The sequence below is a fragment of the Saccostrea cucullata genome, unplaced genomic scaffold, assembly GCF_032062105.1.
Source record: "Saccostrea cucullata isolate Sc308-1 unplaced genomic scaffold, CSIRO_AGI_Scuc_v1 ctg1896, whole genome shotgun sequence".
Lineage (NCBI taxonomy): Eukaryota > Metazoa > Mollusca > Bivalvia > Ostreida > Ostreidae > Saccostrea > Saccostrea cuccullata.
In genome coordinates this window covers 22,643-45,339 of record NW_026938225.1, presented here as the reverse complement: position 1 = coordinate 45,339, position 22,697 = coordinate 22,643, and the positions used below count along the sequence as shown (strand labels likewise).

The 22,697-nt window shown below is 34.9% G+C and overlaps 2 protein-coding genes across 2 annotated transcripts; one reads left to right on the top strand and one right to left on the bottom strand.

The window, feature by feature from the left end:
* Positions 1-5,331: 5,331 nt before the first annotated feature.
* LOC134249648 (uncharacterized) lies at positions 5,332-13,040 on the bottom strand. Its single transcript, XM_062731979.1, has 3 exons — positions 12,925-13,040; positions 10,467-10,768; positions 5,332-10,073 (listed from the first exon to the last, which is right to left on the bottom strand). Exons 2-3 carry the CDS (start codon positions 10,674-10,676, stop codon positions 8,505-8,507), a joined length of 1,779 nt encoding a protein of 592 aa, XP_062587963.1. The 5' UTR covers positions 10,677-10,768; positions 12,925-13,040; the 3' UTR covers positions 5,332-8,504.
* A 260-nt stretch (positions 13,041-13,300) lies between these two features.
* On the top strand, positions 13,301-22,533 carry LOC134249647 (uncharacterized). The gene is given in 5 exon segments (XM_062731978.1): positions 13,301-13,565; positions 15,344-15,529; positions 17,758-18,683; positions 20,486-20,592; positions 20,889-22,533. Coding segments are annotated over 5 exon segments (2,343 nt in total). The 5' UTR covers positions 13,301-13,452; the 3' UTR covers positions 21,900-22,533.
* Positions 22,534-22,697: the final 164 nt, after the last annotated feature.

Here is a 22,697-nt window from a genome sequence, read left to right as displayed (position 1 = left end):
CATTGAGAGGCATATAATGAAAATTGTTGCATGAAAAGATTTAATTTTTCAAGCTTCATTTAAAGACTTTTTGAATTAAATTATAAATTAAAGAGTTGTCCTTCCTGGCTGAGGGTCGGAGTCCCTTGATAGTCCTCCTGACTCTGATATTGTAATAATGGAACATTTCGCTTATTTATACAACCATTTTGGTTTAAAAGATAATTCGGTCCGATCGATATGCTTCGTTCAGATGTCAACTGCGAGAATACTTGATAGAGGAGAAAGGGATTTTTTGAAATCTTCCCTATTTGCAATTGAGGTAAGAATTTGGAAGAATTAATCAAGAATTGAGCGCACTTTTTGTGCGCAATAAATATACAGTTTTTTCAATGGGTGGCACTGTAGCTCTCCGGTCTATCAGTATATTTCTTCGGAGAGCTACAAATCTGCAGCTACGCACAACTGTGCACGACAAAGTCGGGTTTATAACAAGAGGCCCACGGGCCTTATAGGTCACTTGAGGATCATGTAACAACTTTTGACAATTGAATTTATTTCGTGTTTTAAACCAGAGGCCATGAAATTCATAATTTTGAAAAAGGCACTATTGCTTATCATAATTATACACTTACCATGCTTACTCTAGTTATTTAATACCCAGACGTAGATCAGAGTAACAAAACAAGAAAATACACTTTCACTTTATAACCAGTTATGCACCTCTCCCCAAAGAAACCACTAACCCTGGGGCCATTTATTTCAAAATTTTGGAAATTTTATCATAAATTTTATTTCATCATAAATGGTTGATTTATACCAAAAAGCAGATTTCAAAGCATTAATTTATTTTCAGACTATGTAACCCCACCCCCTCTATACCCCTGACCCAGGGGGTATGAAATTAATGGTTTTGCTAGATGCACCTTCTTTCATCAAAAAAAAAATATATATACTTAGATCATTGGCATAATTTAATACCCTGCAGCAAAGGAAAAGATTTTCAAAGAATAAATGTATTTTCACTACATAATCAAAAGTCCCCCCACCCTAAAGCAAATGGCAAAACCCCTGACTCAGGGGACATAAAAATTCACAAATTTGGTTGAGGTGCCTTTCTTGCTCATCATTACTATGTACTTTACGTTGTTTATTTAATACCCTGAAGCAGAGAAAATGATTTTTAAAGAATAAATGCATTTTCACGATATAACCAATAGAGCCCAGCCTTAACCCCTGACCCTGGGGCCATAAAATTCACAATTTTGAAAGAAGCACTCTTGCTCATCATAACAATTTACTTAGTTACTTTATTTAATACCCAGGAACAGAGAAGATTTTCAAAGAATTAATGCATTTTCACTGTATAATCAATAGAGCCCCGCCAAAACACCAGAACTCCTGACCCTGGGGCCTTAAAATTCACAATTTTGAAAGAGGCACTCTTGCTCATCATAACAATGTACTTAGTTAGTTTATTTAATACACAAGAGCAGAGAAAAAGATTTTCAAAGAATTAATGCATTTTCACTATATCAATAGAGCCCCGCCCTAACCCAGAAACCCTGACCCTGGGGCCATGAAATTCACAATTTTGGAAGAGGCACCATTCCTCATCATATTGTTTATCAGCTTAATACTCAGGGGCTTTTCAAGGAATTAATGCATTTTCACTATATCAATAGAGCCCCGCCCTAACACCAGAACCCCTGACCCTGGGGCCATGAAATTCACAATTTTGGAAGAGGCACTCTTGCTCATCATAACAATGTACTTAGTTAGTTTATTCAATGCCCAGGAGCGGAAAAGAAGATTTTCAAAGAATTAATGCCTTTTCACTATATAATCAATAGAGTCCCGCCCTAGCACCAGAACCCCTGACCCAGGGGCCAAGAAATTCCTAATTTTGGAAGAGGCACTCTTGCTCATTATAACAATGTACTTAGTTAGTTTATTTAATATCCAGGAGCAGAGAAGAAGATTTTCAAAGAATTAATGCCTTTTCACTATATCAATTGAGCCCCGTCCTAACACCAGAACCCCTGACCCTGGGGCCATGAAATTCACAATTTTGGAAGAGACACTCTTGCTCATCATAACAATGTACTTAGTTAGTTTATTTAATATCCAGGAGCAGAGAAGAAGATTTTCAAAGAATTAATGCATTTTCACTATATCAATAGAGCCCCGCCCTAACACCAGAACCCCTGACCCTGGGGCCATGAAATTCACAATTTTGGAAGAGGCACTCTTGCTCATCATAACAATGTACTTAGTTTATTCAATGCCCAGGAGCAGAAAAGAAGATTTTCAAAGAATTAATGCATTTTCACTCTATAATCAACAGAGCCCCGTCCTAACACCAGAACCCCTGACCCTGGGGCCATAAAATTCACAAATCTGAAAGGGGCTCTCTTCCTCATCATTACTATGTTCTTAGATTGTTAGTTTGATACCCAGGAGCAGAGAAGAAGAATTTCAAAGAATTAATGCATTTTCACTATATAATCAATAGAGCCCCGCCCTAACACCGGAACCCCTGATCCTGGGGCCATAAAATTCACAAATTCTGTAAGAGGCACTCTTGCTCATCATAACTATGTTCTTAGATTGTTAATTTGATACCCAGGAGCAGAGAGGAAGATTTTCAAAGAATTAATGCATTTTCACTATATAATCAATAGAGCCCCGCCCTAGCACTAGAACCCCTGACCCTGGGGCCATGAATTTCACAATTTTGGTAGAGGACTCAATGCTGATTACAATCATACCAACAGTTTGTCTGCTTGATGTCCAGGAGTAAAGAAGAAGATTTTTAAAGATTGCACTAATTTTAGTGGTTTTGGTCCCACCCCCGAGGCCCCAGTGGAACAGGGACCATGAAATTCACAATTTTTGTTTCCCTTCACCCATAGATGCTGTATCCTAAAATTGGTTGAAATTGGTTCAGTGGTTTCAGAGAAGAAGCTGAAAATGTTCAAATATTAACACACGACGCACGACACACGACGCACGACGACGGACGAAAACGGATAGCAATAGGTCACCTGAGTTTACTCAGGTGACCTAAAAATTTAAAAACCAAGTTCAGAATAAATTTAAATTATTTGATTTTGAGATTGAAATTTACGAGAGAAAAAATCATATCAAATTAACATATCTCATTGAAACCAAACTCTTTATTTTTTCAATTACATAAATGAGACGAACTTTTTAAATGGACTTAGATATGTTTAATTTTTTATGTCGCCCACATGGTGCAGTGGTTGGACCGTCTGTCCTATAGAGTCACCAAGTAAGGAGTCGAACTTTTTAAATGGACTTAGATATGTTTAATTTTTTATGTCGCCCACATGGTGCAGTGGTTGGATCGTCTGTCCTATATAGAGTCACCAAGTAAGGATTCGAATCCTACTGTGGGAGATGGAGACTGTATAAACAGAGGTCCCGTGTTCATTCACACGAACCAGTCCGACCAATTCTTAAGCTGACTTACATATGAATGATTTTTGAAAACTATGGTACAAGTCATTTACCCCATATCATACTGTTGATTATCGGGTATCTGCACATAACCAAGCGTATGATATGGTGTAACTACTACATATACAACCGTTCCCCATGACAAATTAAAGTCCAGATTATTTTTATATCATTGATAGCTCCTTTAAAAAAATGGACTTTATAATACATATAGACGAGAATAGGTGTAAATCAGGTGTGGATATTAAAAAATTTTAAGGAAATTTTGGAAAATTTGAAATCACAAAATTTTACCAAAATGAACAGCTTAATATACAACCATTTACCACGATAAATTAAAGTCCGGGCTGTTAAGTATATTATTGACAGATGCTTTTTAGATAAAAATGCTCGTTAGTTAAGTTACCTTAAGCTTGTCATTGGTCTTTTGCAAAATAATTCTGTTAAAAACATTCTGCATGATTTTACACACAATTACTCTAAAGTCGATATTTTAAAAAGGTGCTTGAGTTTCTGATTGACAATATCTATAGATGTGGTTTTTGGAGACCAAGTCTTCCATCAATCGATTGGAATCCATACTGCGCCCAGTTATTAGCAAGCCTATACTGTATTAATGAATAAAAATCTGTCCAAAATCTTAAACGTGAAAAGAAGAAAACACTTGTGGTCGCCCTCAACTCGACATTGAGATATACCTTCATCACCTGCATCTTAACCTTAAAGTCATCATTTCGTAAGTTCTTTGGTCGATGCAATGACCTCGTCAACAAAAACAATCTATCATTAAGTCAAATCTGACTGACTTTTTTCATACTGATTGTTAGGCCATTATTTACACACTGAGTGGTCGACGGATGATTTTTCCGTTATTTCCCCATCATGACAAGGAGCACACGGCGGGTGTGACCGGTCGGCAGGGGATGCTCACTCCTCCATGGCACCTGATCCCACCTCTGATGTTTAGGGTGTCCGTGTTTGCTCTGCTCCTATTTTGTAATGTTACATGCTTTTTTTTTTAGCTGGAATACTGTTCGTTAATATCTCCACATATTTCATTCTCCCCTATTTTCAGAATTTACAAAATTGAGGCATTCCCTGCATTGAATACTTAGCAAAAACATATTTTTTAAAATAACATGCCGATATACATTGCTTGAATTATTGCACTAGCTTCAATATGTAATCTTTCCCCCATGCTTTTGCGGAATAACTTGAGTTCTACTAATGATATGACATACATGTAAGCATCGGAAGCATACTGAAAGGGGAGGGTGGGGGGGGGGGGGGGAGGCTTAACTGACCAAAATATGCAAGACCCTATTTTCAATGCCTAGATTATGTTTATCTTTGCATCCCCTCCTTATCCCACCCACTTGCAGACCGGACGCCTTTGCTTGCTTCTCTCAAATGCCTAAAGGACCTACTGATTGCGAGGCCAAATCCATATTTGCCTGAAATAATTTTTTAATTATATACATGTACCTTTCATTGAGAAACGAAATCCAAGGTGATAATTGAGTTAAAGAATGTAAAAACGAAGGAGCTGCCACTCTGTGAATAGAACACCCGATGAAAAAAAAATAAAAGGACAAAATCATATATTGGTATGAAAAGGTTTACATTTACTTCAGTGTAAGTCATTGTCACAAACTTGTATGATGTAACAAATTAATCTTTATATGTGTTATTAAAAAAAAAAGAGGGAAAAAACTGCCTAAATACCATGGTAAGGTAATAACCACGGTAAGCTTATATGCTTGTTGGATGCGGTTTATGCTTCAGGTATTGTCCATACATCTTGGGTAACTATTTCAAATGTACAGTATAGAGCTTTTTATAACCAATAAATTTTAAGTCAAAAAGTCACAACTTTGTAATTTTTATTCAATGCTTGTACTTAAATATGCTTTAACACCTTATATACATAAAAAGTAGGTTTTGACCAAAGTGGTGCTTTAATTTTGTATGAAAAAAACACATCAAAAAAGGAGAGATGGTTTCAGATGCTGGAAGAAAAAATGCAAGTGTTTCAGAACAAGCCTTTTTTATCTGAGAATTTATTTTTACTGCATCTTCTTTGGTCAAGTATGTATTTATATTTTCATATCTATTACTCATTTAGTCCTTTATAATGACCACATACCCTGGATATAAATTTTACATTGAATGCTATCTTTGGTTGATAAATTTTTGTAATATTGATATGAGGTAGCTTTATACATACACTTGAGAATAATATATACTTTGACAAGATGCATACTACTTGTCTTGGTAATAAGTATTACAAGAATATTTTTTTTACAAATCAACTGTTAAACTCTACAATTAAAATATACTTTCATATTGTTTAAAACACTAAAATAAGGTCTACTCACATTAATTATCAAAAAATCAGTTCTGTTTACTATTAAACAAGTTTCATTCATAAAAGATTTTGCTGGTTGTGAACAATCTGGTTTTCATTTTTCTCATTCAAAAAACTTCATAGCAAGCACTGAATTATGCTTTATTAAGAATATCACATAAGCCTTCCAGAAAACAGCAATTTTTGTTTAAAAAAGAAGACAAATCAGAAGGCTTCTCGAAAAAATGTTCGTCTTCTTTCGAAACTCCCTATTGTCACCAGGGATGACTAGATTACATGGTGAAAGCTTGCAAGCTGCTAAACTCATTTCCAATACAATACTGTGAAATCACAAATTTTCATGGGGGTTTAATTTTCGTTGTTTTCATGGTATGAAGAGACCCACGAATTCATGTCCACCACGAAATGTAAAATTTTACATACATAACTACTCAACAATTCTTCATCCACGAATTCAAATCTGAACGAACCAAGGGTTTTTATTTAAACCACGGAAATCTGACCTCAAAAAATATGTGATTTTACAGTATGAAGATTACTCATCACAGCTAGTTACTCAGAAAGAGTCAAAAAGAGTCAAAAAGAGTCATAAAACTGTACCTTACATTAGCCTATATAAATTACATTGTATCTGACAAATTACCAGCAGAATTTTGTGATTATTACAGTAATCATACACTGTAAATGAGTTTAGAGTCACATACTTTCATTTCAATGTCAAAAAAAATGAAGGCATAAAGTAGAAAAAAAATTCTCAATTTCCGACAAAAATTGTTGATAATTACGAAGGAATCAGTTTAAAGAAATGAAACAATACTAAAGAACACATTTAAAGATAAAGTAAAATACATTATTGGAAACAAAAAGATGGAACTTCTTTCATCCTCAGAAAGGCAGTGTGAAAATCAAAATTAATACATTGTCAATAAAAAAAATTGTCAGGTATATCCAAAAATGAAAAAAAGGAAGAAAATCTTAAAATATTAAATAAATTTTCAAACTCATGATGTACTGTTTACATTATAAAAGCTAAACTTTTCCAAAAAGAAAATGCAAAAAGAAACATTCCCAGAAAGTAATATATGAAAAAATTAGTTAATCTTGTAAAAATTAAAAAAAAAATCTGCTGAGTGGAATTAATTACGGTAAGTCTAACAGTTATGAATTTACTTCAATCTGATTAAAATCAGATCTTCTAATAAAATTTGTATCTCTTAGCAATTTCCCATGAGAAAAAAGCTCATTTGCTGAGAGAAAAACTTTCAAAAACAAATCATATTTATTACAGCTCACAATTTCACAATAACCATAATAACCTCTATAATACATGCAAAAATAATTTCACTGTAAGCATGAATCCACTATGAGCATGTTCAGTATAAACATGGTTTACTATTTATTAATTTTTTTAAATTCAATTCTCTCTCTCCATTTGTCTTGATAGCAGAAAAGGCTACAGAGAGTGCAACATCTTTAACCCTCTCTCTCTTTTGAAGAGCAACACTTGGTGTTAATTAAAAATCAATAAAAAAAATGATCACACAGCGATAGGCTTATATAAAATTGCATACTGATTTTGTTTCACATGAATCAGATTTTACATACTGCTTCGGATCCAATGGTTGCATGATCACCAAGGGTCGTTTTTTTTTCCCAGTCAACAGGTAAAAGATTATGTAGAAAAACATGATCATAAAAATATACATGTAAAAGAACTGCACCATACTGTTAATCTATGCATTCACACATTGTATAGTCTATCCCATCAGTCTCTTACTCCAATCCTATACTATTAAGGCATATATCTGCCAGATAAGCTCATGATAGACTTGAAAATCCATTTACCCATTTTTCTTGAAAATGTCATCAACAAAATCCATAAAAAATGAAAAAGTTAAGTTTCTCTAATCATTTCCCCCCAAAAAACAATGAAAAGAAAAAAATCATCACAACCCATAGTAACTCACTAAATCTCCTTATCTGGCAGTAAAATTCAAAAAATGGAGAAAAAAAATAAAATACAGAAAAGGAAAACAAGGGAAGTTTTTAAGCTTGTACATATATACATGCTAAATATGGATAAATATGGTTTTGTTTCTGGTACTTTCAAGATCAATAAACCATAAAATGAAATAAAACAACTTGTTATGAAAACACATTGAATGCAAAGATAAAGGCACCATTGTAAAATTCAAAAGTAGCACAACATCAATAGCTTAAGGTTCAATCTCTATCTAGTTAGCAAATATAAAAAAAACTATATCCTTCCTTTGTCACATCAGTGGATGCAAGATTTTTATCCAAGTTCTACAAAGATATAGAAAAAAGTTTGCTATTGCCTCTTTAGAAAAGCTACAAAAGTGCACTATTCAAGAGTTAAACCTAGGTGTATTTTGTGAAACACTAATTTAAGAAAAAAGTGACCTCAAGGGTCTAGGTAGACATGGTTTTGAATTCAAAAGCACAAATCATACATGCAACTGATCTCTGAAAATTCTAAAAATTAATAAATAACAATGTGTCTTCAAGTGGTCACTAACAATGCATGCTGAAAAATAAATATCCATTGCACAAAAACACAATATACATGTGTCTAACTGGAAACCAATTCAGTGAAAAGACAAATCTCATTGTGGGATACTGAACAATTAGGACAGTAAAAACAAAAATAAAATCAAAACTCCTCATGGAAAAGCTGAGTGGCAAGAACTTCCCCTGTAACAATTGTCTGACAGCCCGCGTCAGCAGTCTTCTTTTTGGGGGATGTGTCCTGGGGTTTTTCGTCTTCAGCCAGAACTAACACGGACTCATCAATGTGTCCATTAGAGAGGGATTTCTCGTCTCTTGGACTATCGCCCAACACGGATCTATTCATGTAGTACCTTTCAGCCACCATGGACAGATTTGGAGATTCATTTTCGTCACTTAAATCTAAATCATCAACGTCCTTCATGCCCTCTAATTCTGCATGTTTGAAGTTCCACACTGGTACCACCCCTGTTCCACTTGGCACTGCATCAGCGAAAGCGTACTTGATTCCTCCCACGCTGATAGGCACTGCTGTAATACTGCTGTCGTTCAATTCGGGAATTATTCTGCGCATTTCTTCATCAATGTTAGCTATTGGGCTGGGAGGCTCTTTGTAGGGTATTCCATCTAGAGGCAGCTGTAGGCGTGTAGCCACCTTTTCTATCAGATCTTCAATGGATTCATTCTCTTTCCAGATTTTTGTTGCCCTCCATCTAGCTCGACTGCCTTTGGGGGCTGGTATGGCATCAAAACAAACCATCTCTCCCACAGTTAGAAGCTTATTTAAATCATCTATATGTTTTCCAAATATGTTTCTGTCAATGAACACATGTTCATGACGACCTAAATCTATAATGCCCCATAATTTGGCGATGTGATATATTCTCCCTTTCCTGGCTGTAACCACTGGTTTCGGACTGACTTGAGGTCTACTGCCTGTTATAATGACATTTAGCCTTGCATTCTTGATCACAGACACAACTTCATCTTCTGTAATGGTAAATATATTACCGTGAGCCGCAAGGAACTTGCTTAGGTCATTCTTTGTCCAGCCAATAGTGTTCCTCAAACTTTCTGGTGCCTGGCTGAAATGGCCAGTGAGGGCAGCTAGCTTCATGTCTCCTTTTTTCTCAATAATACTCTTTATGAACATGACAGCCTTGTACTCGTTGGCCGTCATAGTGGCAGGTCCGGCCCGGGGGCTGGGGCTGGGGGTTGGAAGATTTCTGTTCACCATGGGAGACCTGGGGGACATTAGAGGTGACCTGGGTTCCAGCATGTCCAAGGACTTGGGCCTCCGTTTGTTCTTTGGAGTCAGTGGAGGGACAAACTGTTCTTTCTCAATCTTGTTGAACCTGGACTTTAGCTCCACATCTTCAATGGCTTCGGCATTTGGATTGATAGCACTGTAAGTGATGTTGTCCTTCAAACTGACATTCTCTCCATCTACTTCGAAAATAAGAGGATGTCTTAAAAGCCAGTCTTTGAACTCACTTTGTGGCCCCACACACTCACGGATTTCGGAACTGGCTTGAGACAAGTGGCCAGCTAGACTGTTGATGGGCATCCACTTCTCGCCTTTCTTTAACATTTTCCCTCTAAAATACTGGACGGCTTCTGTCTCCACCGAAACTTCTGGAAGACCTGTAGAGGAAGCAGGACTGCTTTCACGAAAAGTACTCCCAAGTGAGGCTGTTCCATCATTTAGGCACACCTGAGAAAGTACACATGTAAGTTTGTAAGTTATGCAATATTACTGGTTAAAAAGATTCTAAAATGTTAAGTGATCAATTTTTATACTTTCAATTCTATGAACAAGATAATATTTGCATTTGAATTATGCATGATAATACACATAAATAATTATAATATAAGATTAAAACTTTAGTTTTGAGTATGAAATCTTGAATTTTAATCTGCAGATAGATAAGACAAGCTTTGCAAATGCCAGTAAAAGTAAGAGATGAAGGGAAAAAAATTAAAATTTGGGAACAAAATTAAAACTTTAACAAATTTTCCTTTGTTCAATGAAATTGAGGTAATTTTACTCCTTGACTGAGTGTTCCTAAACAAATCTTTGTTTCAAATAAATAGATAAATTATGTACCAAGTTTCCATTAACTGTGAAGAGAGACGGATATTTCTGTAGAAATTTCTTCAGTCCAGTTTCATTTCCTCCGGCAGCCTGTCTCATTTCTGAGGTGAAGTTCCTGCTTCCGAACCGTCCCGCTAGCTGACTGATGGTTAATGGAGCAGGACTATTCATTAAAATCTCCAGGAAATACAACATAGCCTTGTGTCCCGCATCATCTGCCATTCTGTTCTCTGTATTTGACTTACGAAAAAGGAAAAAATTTGAGGAAACTGAACTCAGAGGTGTCTCTTAGGTGTGCAGTTTCTTGTATGCATCTACAAAAAAAAAAAGATTTGTTGCATAATTATTTTCACATCTTGAATGAACTGCTAAAAATTATACGTCATATACTTGTTCCTTTCAATTCTGAATGCCTTGTGTACCAATAGATAAAAAAAGTAAGTATTGTACAGTTCATTTAATCATGTACAGTATGAACTCTTTTTTCATGCAGACCTGTTTTACCCATATCCTTGTCTTTCAGTATTTCTGATTAGATTTTTCCACGAGATTTGGAATTTACCAGTAAGATTTTATTTCCCATCCATTTTACATATACTTATGGAGAACAACTGCTTTTCCGATTACTAAAACATAATTTAATAAAATGGTCTTTGTCATTTTATACCACAGTGCCTTTGCAACCCGACATCACATCTTTGTTTGAAGTTTTTCTCTTTTTTAGCGATTTAAAAAAAGCGAGACTGAGACTGATCAAAACGAAAACTAACTGCTATTTATATTCCAAACTCGGGTATTTCCGACTTCCGTATTTTCATAAAAGCAAAACATGAGACGTATGTTGGACTAAAAATCCATAAAAAATATGCATGGCAAAATCGTAAGAGTAAACAGGTCTGTTCATGGATCAGACATTTGTGCTTTGAGGAAATAATATTGTGTACAGGGAATCTGATTTTATGTTTGCAGTATCAAATTTATACATTTTATGGGGGAAGTTAATTTGTAATTTTACGATTTCATTTTTTAAATTCCAAAATCAAATTTTAGTGTATAACTGTATAATCATCCTGGCCTCGAATCCTACAAAGCTGACTCTCCTTAGAAGGTTCCTGAAGGTGAAGTGCTCTATAGTATCCTGATAAATATTCATTGAATTTCATGAATTTAATGGATAATGGGATCAACGTGTTTCAAATGCATAAACAATTTAAAATATGTCAAAAATCATACACATTGATTCATAACATTACAGTTCTGAAGCAGTCTGTAAGCATCCCTGGATAGCTTGTTTAGCAGTTCGTTTTGTTAAAGACACGCACCATATGCCTAAACATTTTGTCTGCAGTTTTAGCATTTTTAACACACTAACATAAATGTGTGCAGTCACTACAACAAGCGTGTTCAAATGGAGAATATCACAAAAATTGAAATGCAAATGAATAACTTAACCCATATTACTTCACCAGAAAATAACCTCTGTATGCACATCAAATTCAATATATGAACTGCAGTAAAAGGGCCACGAACATCTGGGGCCCACTCGATTGGGACCCTTCTTATTCCAGAATAACCATTCTGTCTGCTCGATTGGTTTGGTAGGGTAGACTTAGAAGGCCTTCTCAGCCTTCCACGTCAGAGATGGAAGGATAGCTGAAGGATAGCATTCTAATATGGCGTCAAGCGGTTTGGCGAAAACTTGGGGGATTTTTATTATTGTAAATAAACCAAACTTAAAACAAAATACAGTTGCAAATAAGTATTCTTATCATGTATGAAGGGTAATTCTGTTAAGAAGCATTTTTTCTGTTGTGTAATTATAGTAAAATCAACCATTGAACACAGTTTCATAATTTACCATGTAACATGGGAAATTCAAATTTCAATCATTAAGTATACAAAACAAGATTTGATCATAATTAAATTTTTTTTTAACATGCTCTTTGATATTTTTCTAATTAATTGACACTTGATGTTTTAAATTACTTTTTTACATAATGATAAAAAAAAAAATTATATACCAATAATTAATTTGTACATATTATATTATAGCAATTAATTTTTCCACTCTTAATTATCTCAAGTTTCCCTTTCGAACTAACATTTAATGCTTAAAGAAAAAAAAAGGATTCAAATTCTTGAAATTCAACAACTGCAGTAATTCAAAACATTGCAGAAAAGTCAATATTGGCCATCCTATTCAATATCCTTCTATACACTATTTTATATTATATTTATATTATTTTCCAACCCTTCCAACATTCCCCTCTCCTTCTAGAAGGGTCCCAATCGAGTGGGCCCCAGATGATTTTTTTATGACCATGCCCTTTGGAGTACAAATGAGCAACTGTATATGTCTCCCGATTGCCAAATCACCTGCAAGGTTTAAATTTTTTTTCAATGATTGTCAAGAAATTTCTGTTGGATTTTTTTTTTTTTTGCACTAGGGCGCATATAATAAACCAGTTACCTTAAATACTAGATGAAATTCAAACAAGAAACTTTTCTAGTATGACGAAAAACTCTATATGCCATCTTGGGAGTTAGATTGTCTGAAATATACGATTGGAATTTCGCAAACCGAAAGGTATTTTACACAAGTAGGTAGGTTGGTCCATAAAATATTCGGATATCAAACTTCTCTTACCCCCCCCCCCCCCCCCTTCAAAAAAAATATGTCACTGCCTAATTTCACTTTAACAATTTTGTGACAAAAAATTATCGATTAAAAAATCTTACATTATAAATATTTCAAAATCATTTATTAGAATTTTTGGGAGCGGATCAAAAAAGCAGTCGACGTACAACTTGATGATTATTACCCAGCAATCCGTAGGAAGTCTTTGTACGCAGACGTAGTGAAACAAGCGCCATTTTGGGAACAAAATTTAAACTTTCAGAATGGTTATGCCGAAATGTTGTGATTGTGAAGTAGTAATGACTGTGTTTATGGACACAGTTTAAATTTAACTCTGAGAAGTACCGTGAGAGATTCAACATGTGGTGGATCATGCAGAGCATCACCAGTTTCTTCTACTACTCCATTCTAGATTTTGTATTCTTTATCATTGTTCATATCTTTAACGTAACGTCAATTTAGCGGATTGATAAGTTTTTGACGTAATTCATTATGGCGAAGGTATCCCAGACTATACAATATAGATTAATTTTTATCTAATCAAATGACGCGTTACAACCAAAATTAATTTACTTACCAATATAATTTTTATAATTTGTATATATATTTGTTATTAAATTCTGTTTCAAATTTTATAAGGATAACTATGGGTCCTGCTGTTTATAAATTGGCTGCATACACACCGTACCTTAATTTTGATATGTAAAAAAAATACATTGATGACATTGTTTTTTTTTTCAATTTTCAAGTAACACTAGATTATTGTGAAATATCAATAAGGTACATACATGTATATTATAACCAAGCAACCTAAGATACCTGTGTTTCAAATACACAATGTAAACTGTTTTATCTAGGCAATAAATGATATTTTATATATTCCAAGTTTTTTTAACTATTTGAAGTGAATTTCATATAAGAAATATAAAGCTACAATGATATCAAATATTTTATTTAATCATAAATATTTGCAAATTATCATTTTTTAACCATTAACATTTCTTTGTGTCGTGAGAATCAATTAGACAAATCATAAGAAATATAAATGTTACCGTTTTTCAAATATATTGGTCATTTTGCATATTGTGCGCGTGCACGTGCATGCATGCGTGTCCTTGCATTCCATTTTGATAGTAAAATTAAATCTTTCATACCTATTATATTCTAAATTTCATCCCGTTTGTGTTGTAGAACCAACTGTGTTTATGGCACAGTTTAAATTTAACTCTAATTACAGCACATGAGCATTCAACATGCTTTTATGATAATGCATATATCATGCAGTTTCTTCTAACGTATGACTATGTTCAAAATTTCAAAGGATTTTATCAAAAAACAAGAAAGATATTGAGACTTTAGTTTCAGCCAATCAGAGAGAAGCGCACGTGCATGCGCGTGAGATCTTGCTATAAAGACCATGTCGTCATGTCTACACTACTAATATATCCTTTCATAATGGAATTCAAAGCATTTCATCAAAAAATAGAAAAGTTACGGCTATATCTATTATATTGGTCATTTCACGTATTGCACGACACAAGCACGTGCGCGCAAAGTATATCTACATTACATGTCATTAAAAAGGTTTTACCTTCAGATGTGTTTTAAAGATCTCTCCCGGACATTTTCATAAGAAGAAGAAGAAGAAGAAGTTAAATAATATAATGCCATGTAAAAACGGTTTTCCCCAACTTCGTTTGGGGAACATAACAATAACCATTGGACTTGTGAAGCAATACTCGCTGATTATTGTTTACATTGTTTCAGGAATAAAACTGACGACTCGTACCAGGAAAGACACATGTAATGACGTATAGAATGCTTGTTATAATTTAGACCTTTTTAATAAGGGGGCAGTTACTTGGATCTTCAGTTTCCCAGTTTCACAATAATCTAGTGTTACTTGAAAATTGATGATGAACAGACAAAACAATGTCATCAATGTATATCCCTGCATTGTACCTACATCGAGTGTTCAAAATTAAGTGTCGGTGTGTCAGTCCTGCAGCCAATATACAAACAGCAGGACTCATGAATAGTTATCCATAACTTATGAAATGGATTAATTTTACACAAACAAACGTCGTTATCTTTTGTTTATGTGTTTGTGTTTATAAGATAAGAGACATGCTTGCAAACTTGTTTAAACTGTATCTTCTTTTTTTTTAATCATTGAAAAGTTAGCATGGTTAGCTTGGCTAAATAAAATAACTCACTTAGTAAGTTAGTTATTGCATGTTTTTTTTTTCAGAACTATTCCAGAGAAGAGACTGATTTGGTTGTGGGAGTCTGTTGTGCTGTTTATCCTGAGCTTCATCATCTATCTTTGTGATCATGTCCCATATCTCCTTATAACGCTGTCCGTTGTAACCTTTGGCTACACACAGTTTGGAGTCTCCTTCAACTTCTACAGATGGTGGAGACAGATGAAAACTAGGTGAAGTGTTGTAAAATAAAATGTCTTGTATTTGTACTTGTATTTCTTCATATCTTGTCTCTATATCATAAAATCAACATGAAATATACAAAGAAAAACGTATATGAAATGTTTTTTTCTCTTGGTGCTTTTTTGATAACATTTGAATGTAATGTCCCAGAGTTTCCAAAAACTATGAGAGCTATCGACAAAAGTGATAGAAAATTAAAATGTCTGATAAAATTCGCTAGAGTACCGGTCGGTGTGACCGATTGTGGTGAGGGCTTGTCCTGATTAAACTATTGTACTCTGATCTATTGCAATGTCTTCAATAAATAAAAATTTTCAATGCAGCCTGCTCCAGTTCTTCATAAATATCCATAATCTTATCCATTTTGTAATTCTACTTGACTTATTTACTTCCAAAAAAGATCGTTTTTTCCTAATTCGAATTTCCTCCATTCCTCTGTTAATGGTATTAAACACAAGCAGTATAAATTGATAAAGGTCATGAAGTTCAATGCCCACTGAGAAAAGGTCAAGTTGATTTAAAGAGGAACAGGACCTTGAGCTGAAAAAATTCCTGTCAATGAATTTTTTTCGTATTTTATATATTACTACTTTATTTTGTACTAAACATTTTAAAACGGTCCTGACATAGGATTTCTTGACTTATTCAAAAGATATCGCTCCACAAATATCGCCTTGTATCGTGTTTGTATGAAGTTAAGATACTTCATGTTTTGCGGGCCCATAACGGAGCCCATAAAGAGAATTTTGTCAGCACAAATAATAAATATGTTAGATAACACTATACATACTCAAATATTTCAGAATATTTGAAGTGTTTAAATTATCTGAAAGCATTTGTTTTAATTTCATATAGTATTTGCGTTGAATAATTTCTACATTTTCAAGGCAGTTTGAACAACACAAACCTCATTTTGGAAAAATTCTGTCAATAAATGTTGCTAACTTTACGATTGAATGTCAGTCTGTCATCATTATTATTAACTGCATAAATATCGCAGGGTGAAGCATACCTCAATATCGCACAGGACATCGTTGAATTTGACATAAGCATGATAAAAATGCTTCACGTTTGCATTTACCGAGTGCGGGAAATCAATTGTGACGTCACACGAAAACATAAAGACACAATTTTAATATCTAAATAGAGAGAATCTCTGCTACTAAACATGAAAAAAAAAAATTTAAAAATGCTTCTTCAGAAATTTATCATGATACATTGACTATGACCTCTTTATTATGAAATAAAACTGATCATGACAGGTGTAGCTAATGTGTACTTGATCTCGCTGCGCTGAGAAATCAAACACTACGTCTATGACGTCACTGACGTCGGACTACAGGAAAAAGAGAAACAAAAATGTGGATTTGGCAATTTCACAATATGTAAATGTTGGAAAGATCTTTTATAATTTTAAATATTTATTTCTAAAAATAAATGTTTAAAAAACAATTTCAGAATAAAATTACACAAGAAATGTTGATTTTAACAATGTTTAATGTAAACATCAGCATCGACTTTGACTTAATCTGTCTTTTTAGTCATGTGACATGTGCCCTGTCTCCCCTTAAATTTTTACTTTGAATTTCTATCACCACTGCTATTTATATATAATTCAATTTTACCATGTTTACAAGTGAAAATTAAACTTTTCATTTTGAAAAGAATACTAAACTAAGTAACCTTAAAATATTATTTGTTTCTTTCCCCCAACATCTACTTGGGGCTATAGTGACTTTATTGCTGTCACAAGCCTGTGTGGGCTGACCTTATCCCTCTAGGTATCATAATCAGTGTTGATGAGCTACGAAAAGATTTACACATTAAATGCCATTTTCTTTTGAATTCAGTCATGAAATATATATTACACTAAGATGTATTCGGACTGATAGAATATGCTTTGGACTGGTATAACGCCTTAACTCATCAGTCCGAATGACTGATTGAAATGCTTGGTTTTCGGAAACTGTCTTTTATATGTTCTGCACTATTACTGTGCCAAAATGGTAGTCTTAAAAATGAGAGAATAGTGTAGAAGCCATTATTGGAGACACTGTGTTAAAACTTTGACAAATTATAATTTATGATTGTTGAAGTTTAAGAGTTGCATCATACTAGTACTATGACATATTTGAATAAATTACTATGTTCATTCTGACATTCAAACATGTAAGGTTTGTTAATATTTCTATATCATTAACTCTTCGTATTTCTACAGATGGGAAGAACACCAGCATCACCAAGACAGCATGACTAGGTTGCAGGTCCAGCTAGCAATGCATCAACAGCAGCAGCAGCAACAAGAAGCACTGCAACAAATGATGGCCTTCAACCACCAGTCACAGCATGCTGTGCAACAGCCAGGTCAGCAGAACATCTTCAATGCCACGCCAGCCAATAAGCCTAGGACAGGACAGGAAGAGAGGGGCATCTACAAGTCAATATGGTCCAAAACACCAAAAATTCAGCTCAGCAGTCTATTTAAAAGATCGCAGACTGAGAGTAACGAGGAGAAGGCAGCTAATCCCAATTCTAGTCCTCCTCCACCCATGAAGAAGCAGGAGTTTAGCTTTATGCCCTCCCTGCGGGCCAAATCAAGCTTTGCAGGGGGTCAGCATTTTGCCACTACTAAGGATGATTCTCCTCCTGCAAAGCCTTCCTGGTATGGTGATAACCTTTCCCGTAAACCTTTACGATCAGCAAGGTTAATGCCTTACTCACCAGCATCAAGGCCAGAAAATGATTCTTTACGTACCAGGATCATGTCCAAATTTGGATTTGGATCTTCAGAATCTACACCTCCTGTGTGTCTCTGTTTTATCAATGCTGTAATACAATGTCTTGGGAGGACACCGGGACTTGTTTCAGAACTAGAAAATGAAGCTGCTTATAAAGACTCGGATTGCAGCATGGCCGAATTGTTACTTCTGAGCACTCTGTCTGAGCTGATGCACAGTTGTAATATGAATGGGAAACCTCTGCTTGATCCTATAGCATTCAGACAAGCAGCCTCGTCTTTGAACCCAAACCTTGTGGCTCCGCCCACTCAGCGGCAATCACAGCAGGATGCAGCAGAGTTTTTCATGTGGCTTGTGGAATCACTTCATTCCATTATTAACAGAAACAGAAAAACTAGGTCAAATGGTGGGTTTATTTTTTTATAGAGTTAAGTGGTGTCTACAACTGTGTCACATGTCATGGCTTTTGTAACGTATGTTTCACTTTTTAGTTCTACTGAGCCGAAGGCTCAAGTGAGCTTTTCTGATCACATTGTGTCTTTGTTCATTTCTGACATTCAAACTTTTCACATTTTCGACTTCTTCTCAATAATAAAACTTGGTACAAAGCATGCGAGGGTGAAGGGGAATTTAAAATTGTTATAATGAAGGGCCAAATCCCTTCACAAGGGGAGATAATCAAGAAAATACAAAAATAGGGTGGGGTCATTAAAAAATCTTCTTCTCAAGAACCACTGGGCCAGAAAAGCTGAAACTTATGTTGAAGCATCCAGTGTAGATTTTAAATTGTTAAAATCATGACCCCAGCCACAATGCAATCAAATTTTTACTTAGAAATATATAGGAAAAATCTTTAAAAATCTTCTTCTCAAGACCCACTGTGCCAGAAAAGCTGAAACTTAAGTGAAAGCATCCTGGGGTAGTGTAGATTCTAAATTGTTCAAATCATGACCCCCGGGGATTGGGCGGGGCCACAATGGTGAATCAAAGTTTTACATAGAAATATTTAGGAAAAATCTTTAAAAATCTTCTTTTAAAGAACTACTGGGCCAGAAAAGCTGAAACTTATGTGAAAGCATCCTGGGGTAGTGTAGATTCTAAATTGTTCAAATCATGACCCCCCGGGGATTGGGCAGGGCCACAATGGGGAATCAAAGTTTTACATAGAAATATATAGGAAAAATCTTTAAAAATCTTCTTCCTCCACTGGCCATGAAACTTATTTGAAAGCAGGAAGTTTAGATTTAACTTGTTCAAATCATGACCCTGCGGGCCCACAATTTGGAAGCTTGTGTGTGTAAAAAAAAATAAAGGTACAGGGGGTCAATTTCGCATATTTTTTATTCGCTACTAAAATTCTACTTTCTATTTAAATCTATTCATAGATAAACATTCTTCTCCTGCAAAGCCTTCCTTCCATATATTTCTGATAAATCAATTTCAAAAAACCTTTACGATCAGCAAGGTTAATGCCTTACTCACCAGCATCAAGGCCAGAAAATGATTCTTTACGTACCAGGATCATGTCCAAATTTGGATTTGGATCTTCAGAATCAACACCTCCTGGCCTTAGAAATGAAGGACAAAATCTCTGTTTTATCAATGCTGTAATACACACCATATGTTCAAATTAAAGAAAAACCTTGTAAAGCTTGAATGCAAATGAGCAAATATTCATTGAGTTAGAAAATGAAGCTGCTTATAAAGACTGATGTCGGATTGCAGCATGGCCGAATTGTTACTTCTGAGCACTCTGTCTGAGCTTTGATGCACAGTTGTAATTTTTGATGAATGGGAAACCTCTAAAGCTTTGATCCTATAGCATTTTAGACAAGCAGCCTCGTCTTTGAACCCAAACCTTGTGGCTCCGCCCAATTTTTTTTCAGCGGCAATCACAGCAGGATGGGGCCACAGAGTTTTTCATGTGGCTATATAGGAAAAACTTCAAAATTCCATTATTAACAGAAACAGAAAAACTAGGTCAAATGGTGGGTTTATTTTTTTATAGAGTTAAGTGGTGTCTACAACTGTGTCACATGTCATAGCTTTTGTAACGTATGTTTCATTTTATCTTTGAGACGAGGGGCTGAGAACAATTTGGCAACATGCAAATACTATATTCCTTGAAATAAAAAAAAAAACAATCTAATACGTATTGTAAAACAATCTCTTTATATTAGAATTAAAATTAGGATGTTGATATTGTAGACAAACCAGCTCCAAGGGAATCCAAACGCTTAAAAGTGATGAAATTCATTTATGGAGATTTGACACCAGCCAAAGTAGCAGACCTGAAGAAAGCATGTAAACAGGAGGTAGGTACAGTTTACATGTAAGTTACATGTAAATTAACATTCATTGGCTGAGTAAAAGGATAAAAAGGAGTGGATATGAACATACAAGAATGTAAACAAGTCTGTTTCTGAGTACATTTTCTTCATAGAATTTTAGACATGAAATTAATATAATAAACTTTTGTCAATTAACGTATAAACAAGATTTTTAATTAAAGAAACTAATTATGATGGCTTAATAAATTGATCGCCTTACATGTAGAAGTACATACGAAAGTTACAATTTAGCAATTTACTGATTATGCACTGTATTTCAGATTAATGCAGCACATGGTCTGTTGAATGATTCTTATGCAGAATCTGTACAGAGACTGTCAGATCTGGAGTGGATCACATACAAAGAAGAGAATTCCTCCGTCGTGGACAACCTTCTCACGGGACAGCTGGTGATCGCATACCACTGTCTGGCTGACAACCACATCTCCGTCAATATGCAGACTTTCAGCATATTGCCAGTGCCTATAGAAGCCCCCAGACAGGTGAATGGGCTAGTCCATTTAAGTGACTGCTTTACTAAATTCTGTAATATCGAACATCTAGTGGGACAAGATGGACTGGAGTGTTCGTTCTGCAATGCTCAGAGAGCCCGGCAGCTAGAACAGGTCAGGACGCCAGTGAACGCCCCCTACCTCAGGAACAATTTTAACTTCCGAACCCCTAACGGGAGGACTACTGCCTTGTCCAGTGCTGATTCCGCTGTGTCAGGGGTTGGTTCTCCACTGGCCACAAACTTCATGTCCCCCATACCCGGGTCTAGGGACATTCTTAGTGACAGTGGTTTTCAGGATAACGTGTTCAAGACATCCACCCCTATCAGTGACAATCAAATCCCTCTCCCACAGCGCTTACGAGATGCCCAGAGACGATGTTCATTGCGTCAGCTGCCGGACTGTCTCGTGATCCAGTTAATGCGGTTCTCGTTCAATCCCTATACAAGGCAGACCAATAAAGTCCATGCTCCCATCTCCATTCCTTTGTCCAATCTTGATCTCACCGATGTCATGTTCGATACCATCACAAATCGCGAGGACCTGGCCGAAGAGGAAGCCATCTATAAATATGATCTCTATGGGTTGTGCTGCCATCTTGGAGGGGATAGTGCCAATTATGGACACTACGTTAGTTACTGTCTCCATAGTGACAACAAATGGTACAGGTTCGACGACGAACGTGTCATAGAAGTTGACATGGAATATGAACTGACAACACATGAAATCAGACAAAATGCCTATCTATTGTTTTATAAAAAGCAGGGCATGTCTGTATAATGTATAAATAGATTTTATTGTGGTCTGTTATGTGTATAGCTGTATATGAGTGTAGAGTATTTCTAGAAGTATTGACTTTTGAATTAAAAAAAAAAAATGGCAAACTTTTTTATCTAACTTCCAAAGATCAGTTTTATTTTTTTCTTTATACTTTTTAATACTAGACTTTCATTCTTTGCCTTATTAAATTAAACTATCCATGTAATAAATAATATATCAAACATGATTAGATTTGATAGAATGAATTTACATGTGCAATTTTTCCCAGGGAAACTTTCAAGAATAATTTTTATGTAGTACTATAGTAACGCTGTTTTGTTTACTACTACTTCAAAAGCCTTTTAACACCTTACTCTTGTAATTGTCATTTGATATTGAAAAAGTGCAAGTTTTAGACTACATGTATTAATATGTTTGATTGAAATCTGATTCAAAGTGGTTTATTTATTAAGCTAATTTACTCTGCCATTATAACTAAAAGACATGATTTGAAAATGTCAGTTTTTCAGGAACAAACAAATAAAAATGCATTGTTCTTATTGAAAATTATAACAGCCAAAAATCTACCAGAGTTGGTTATCATTTTTTCTCAACAGATATCATGGTATTAAAAACAATAATGGATAACAAACAAGATTCAAAACTTGTTAATATCAAAATGTCTAGCTCTTTCATATACTGGACCTTAAACAGACTTTCTGAGAATGTGCCATAAGAAACAATACTTGCATTACTTAATATGCTTATATTTATAAATAAAATTCTGTAATATGAAAAACATTTCAGAATATTTCCCTT

What these genes read in the sequence shown, in the direction of transcription:
- LOC134249648 (XM_062731979.1), bottom strand. Translation starts at nt 10,676, where the DNA reads ATGGCAGATGATGCGGGACACAAGGCTATGTTGTATTTCCTGGAGATT. An exon ending in TCACAGTTAATGGAAACTTG is followed by an intron (nt 10,074 to 10,466) that starts GTACATAATTTA and finishes GTACTTTCTCAG; the next exon opens with GTGTGCCTAAATGATGGAAC.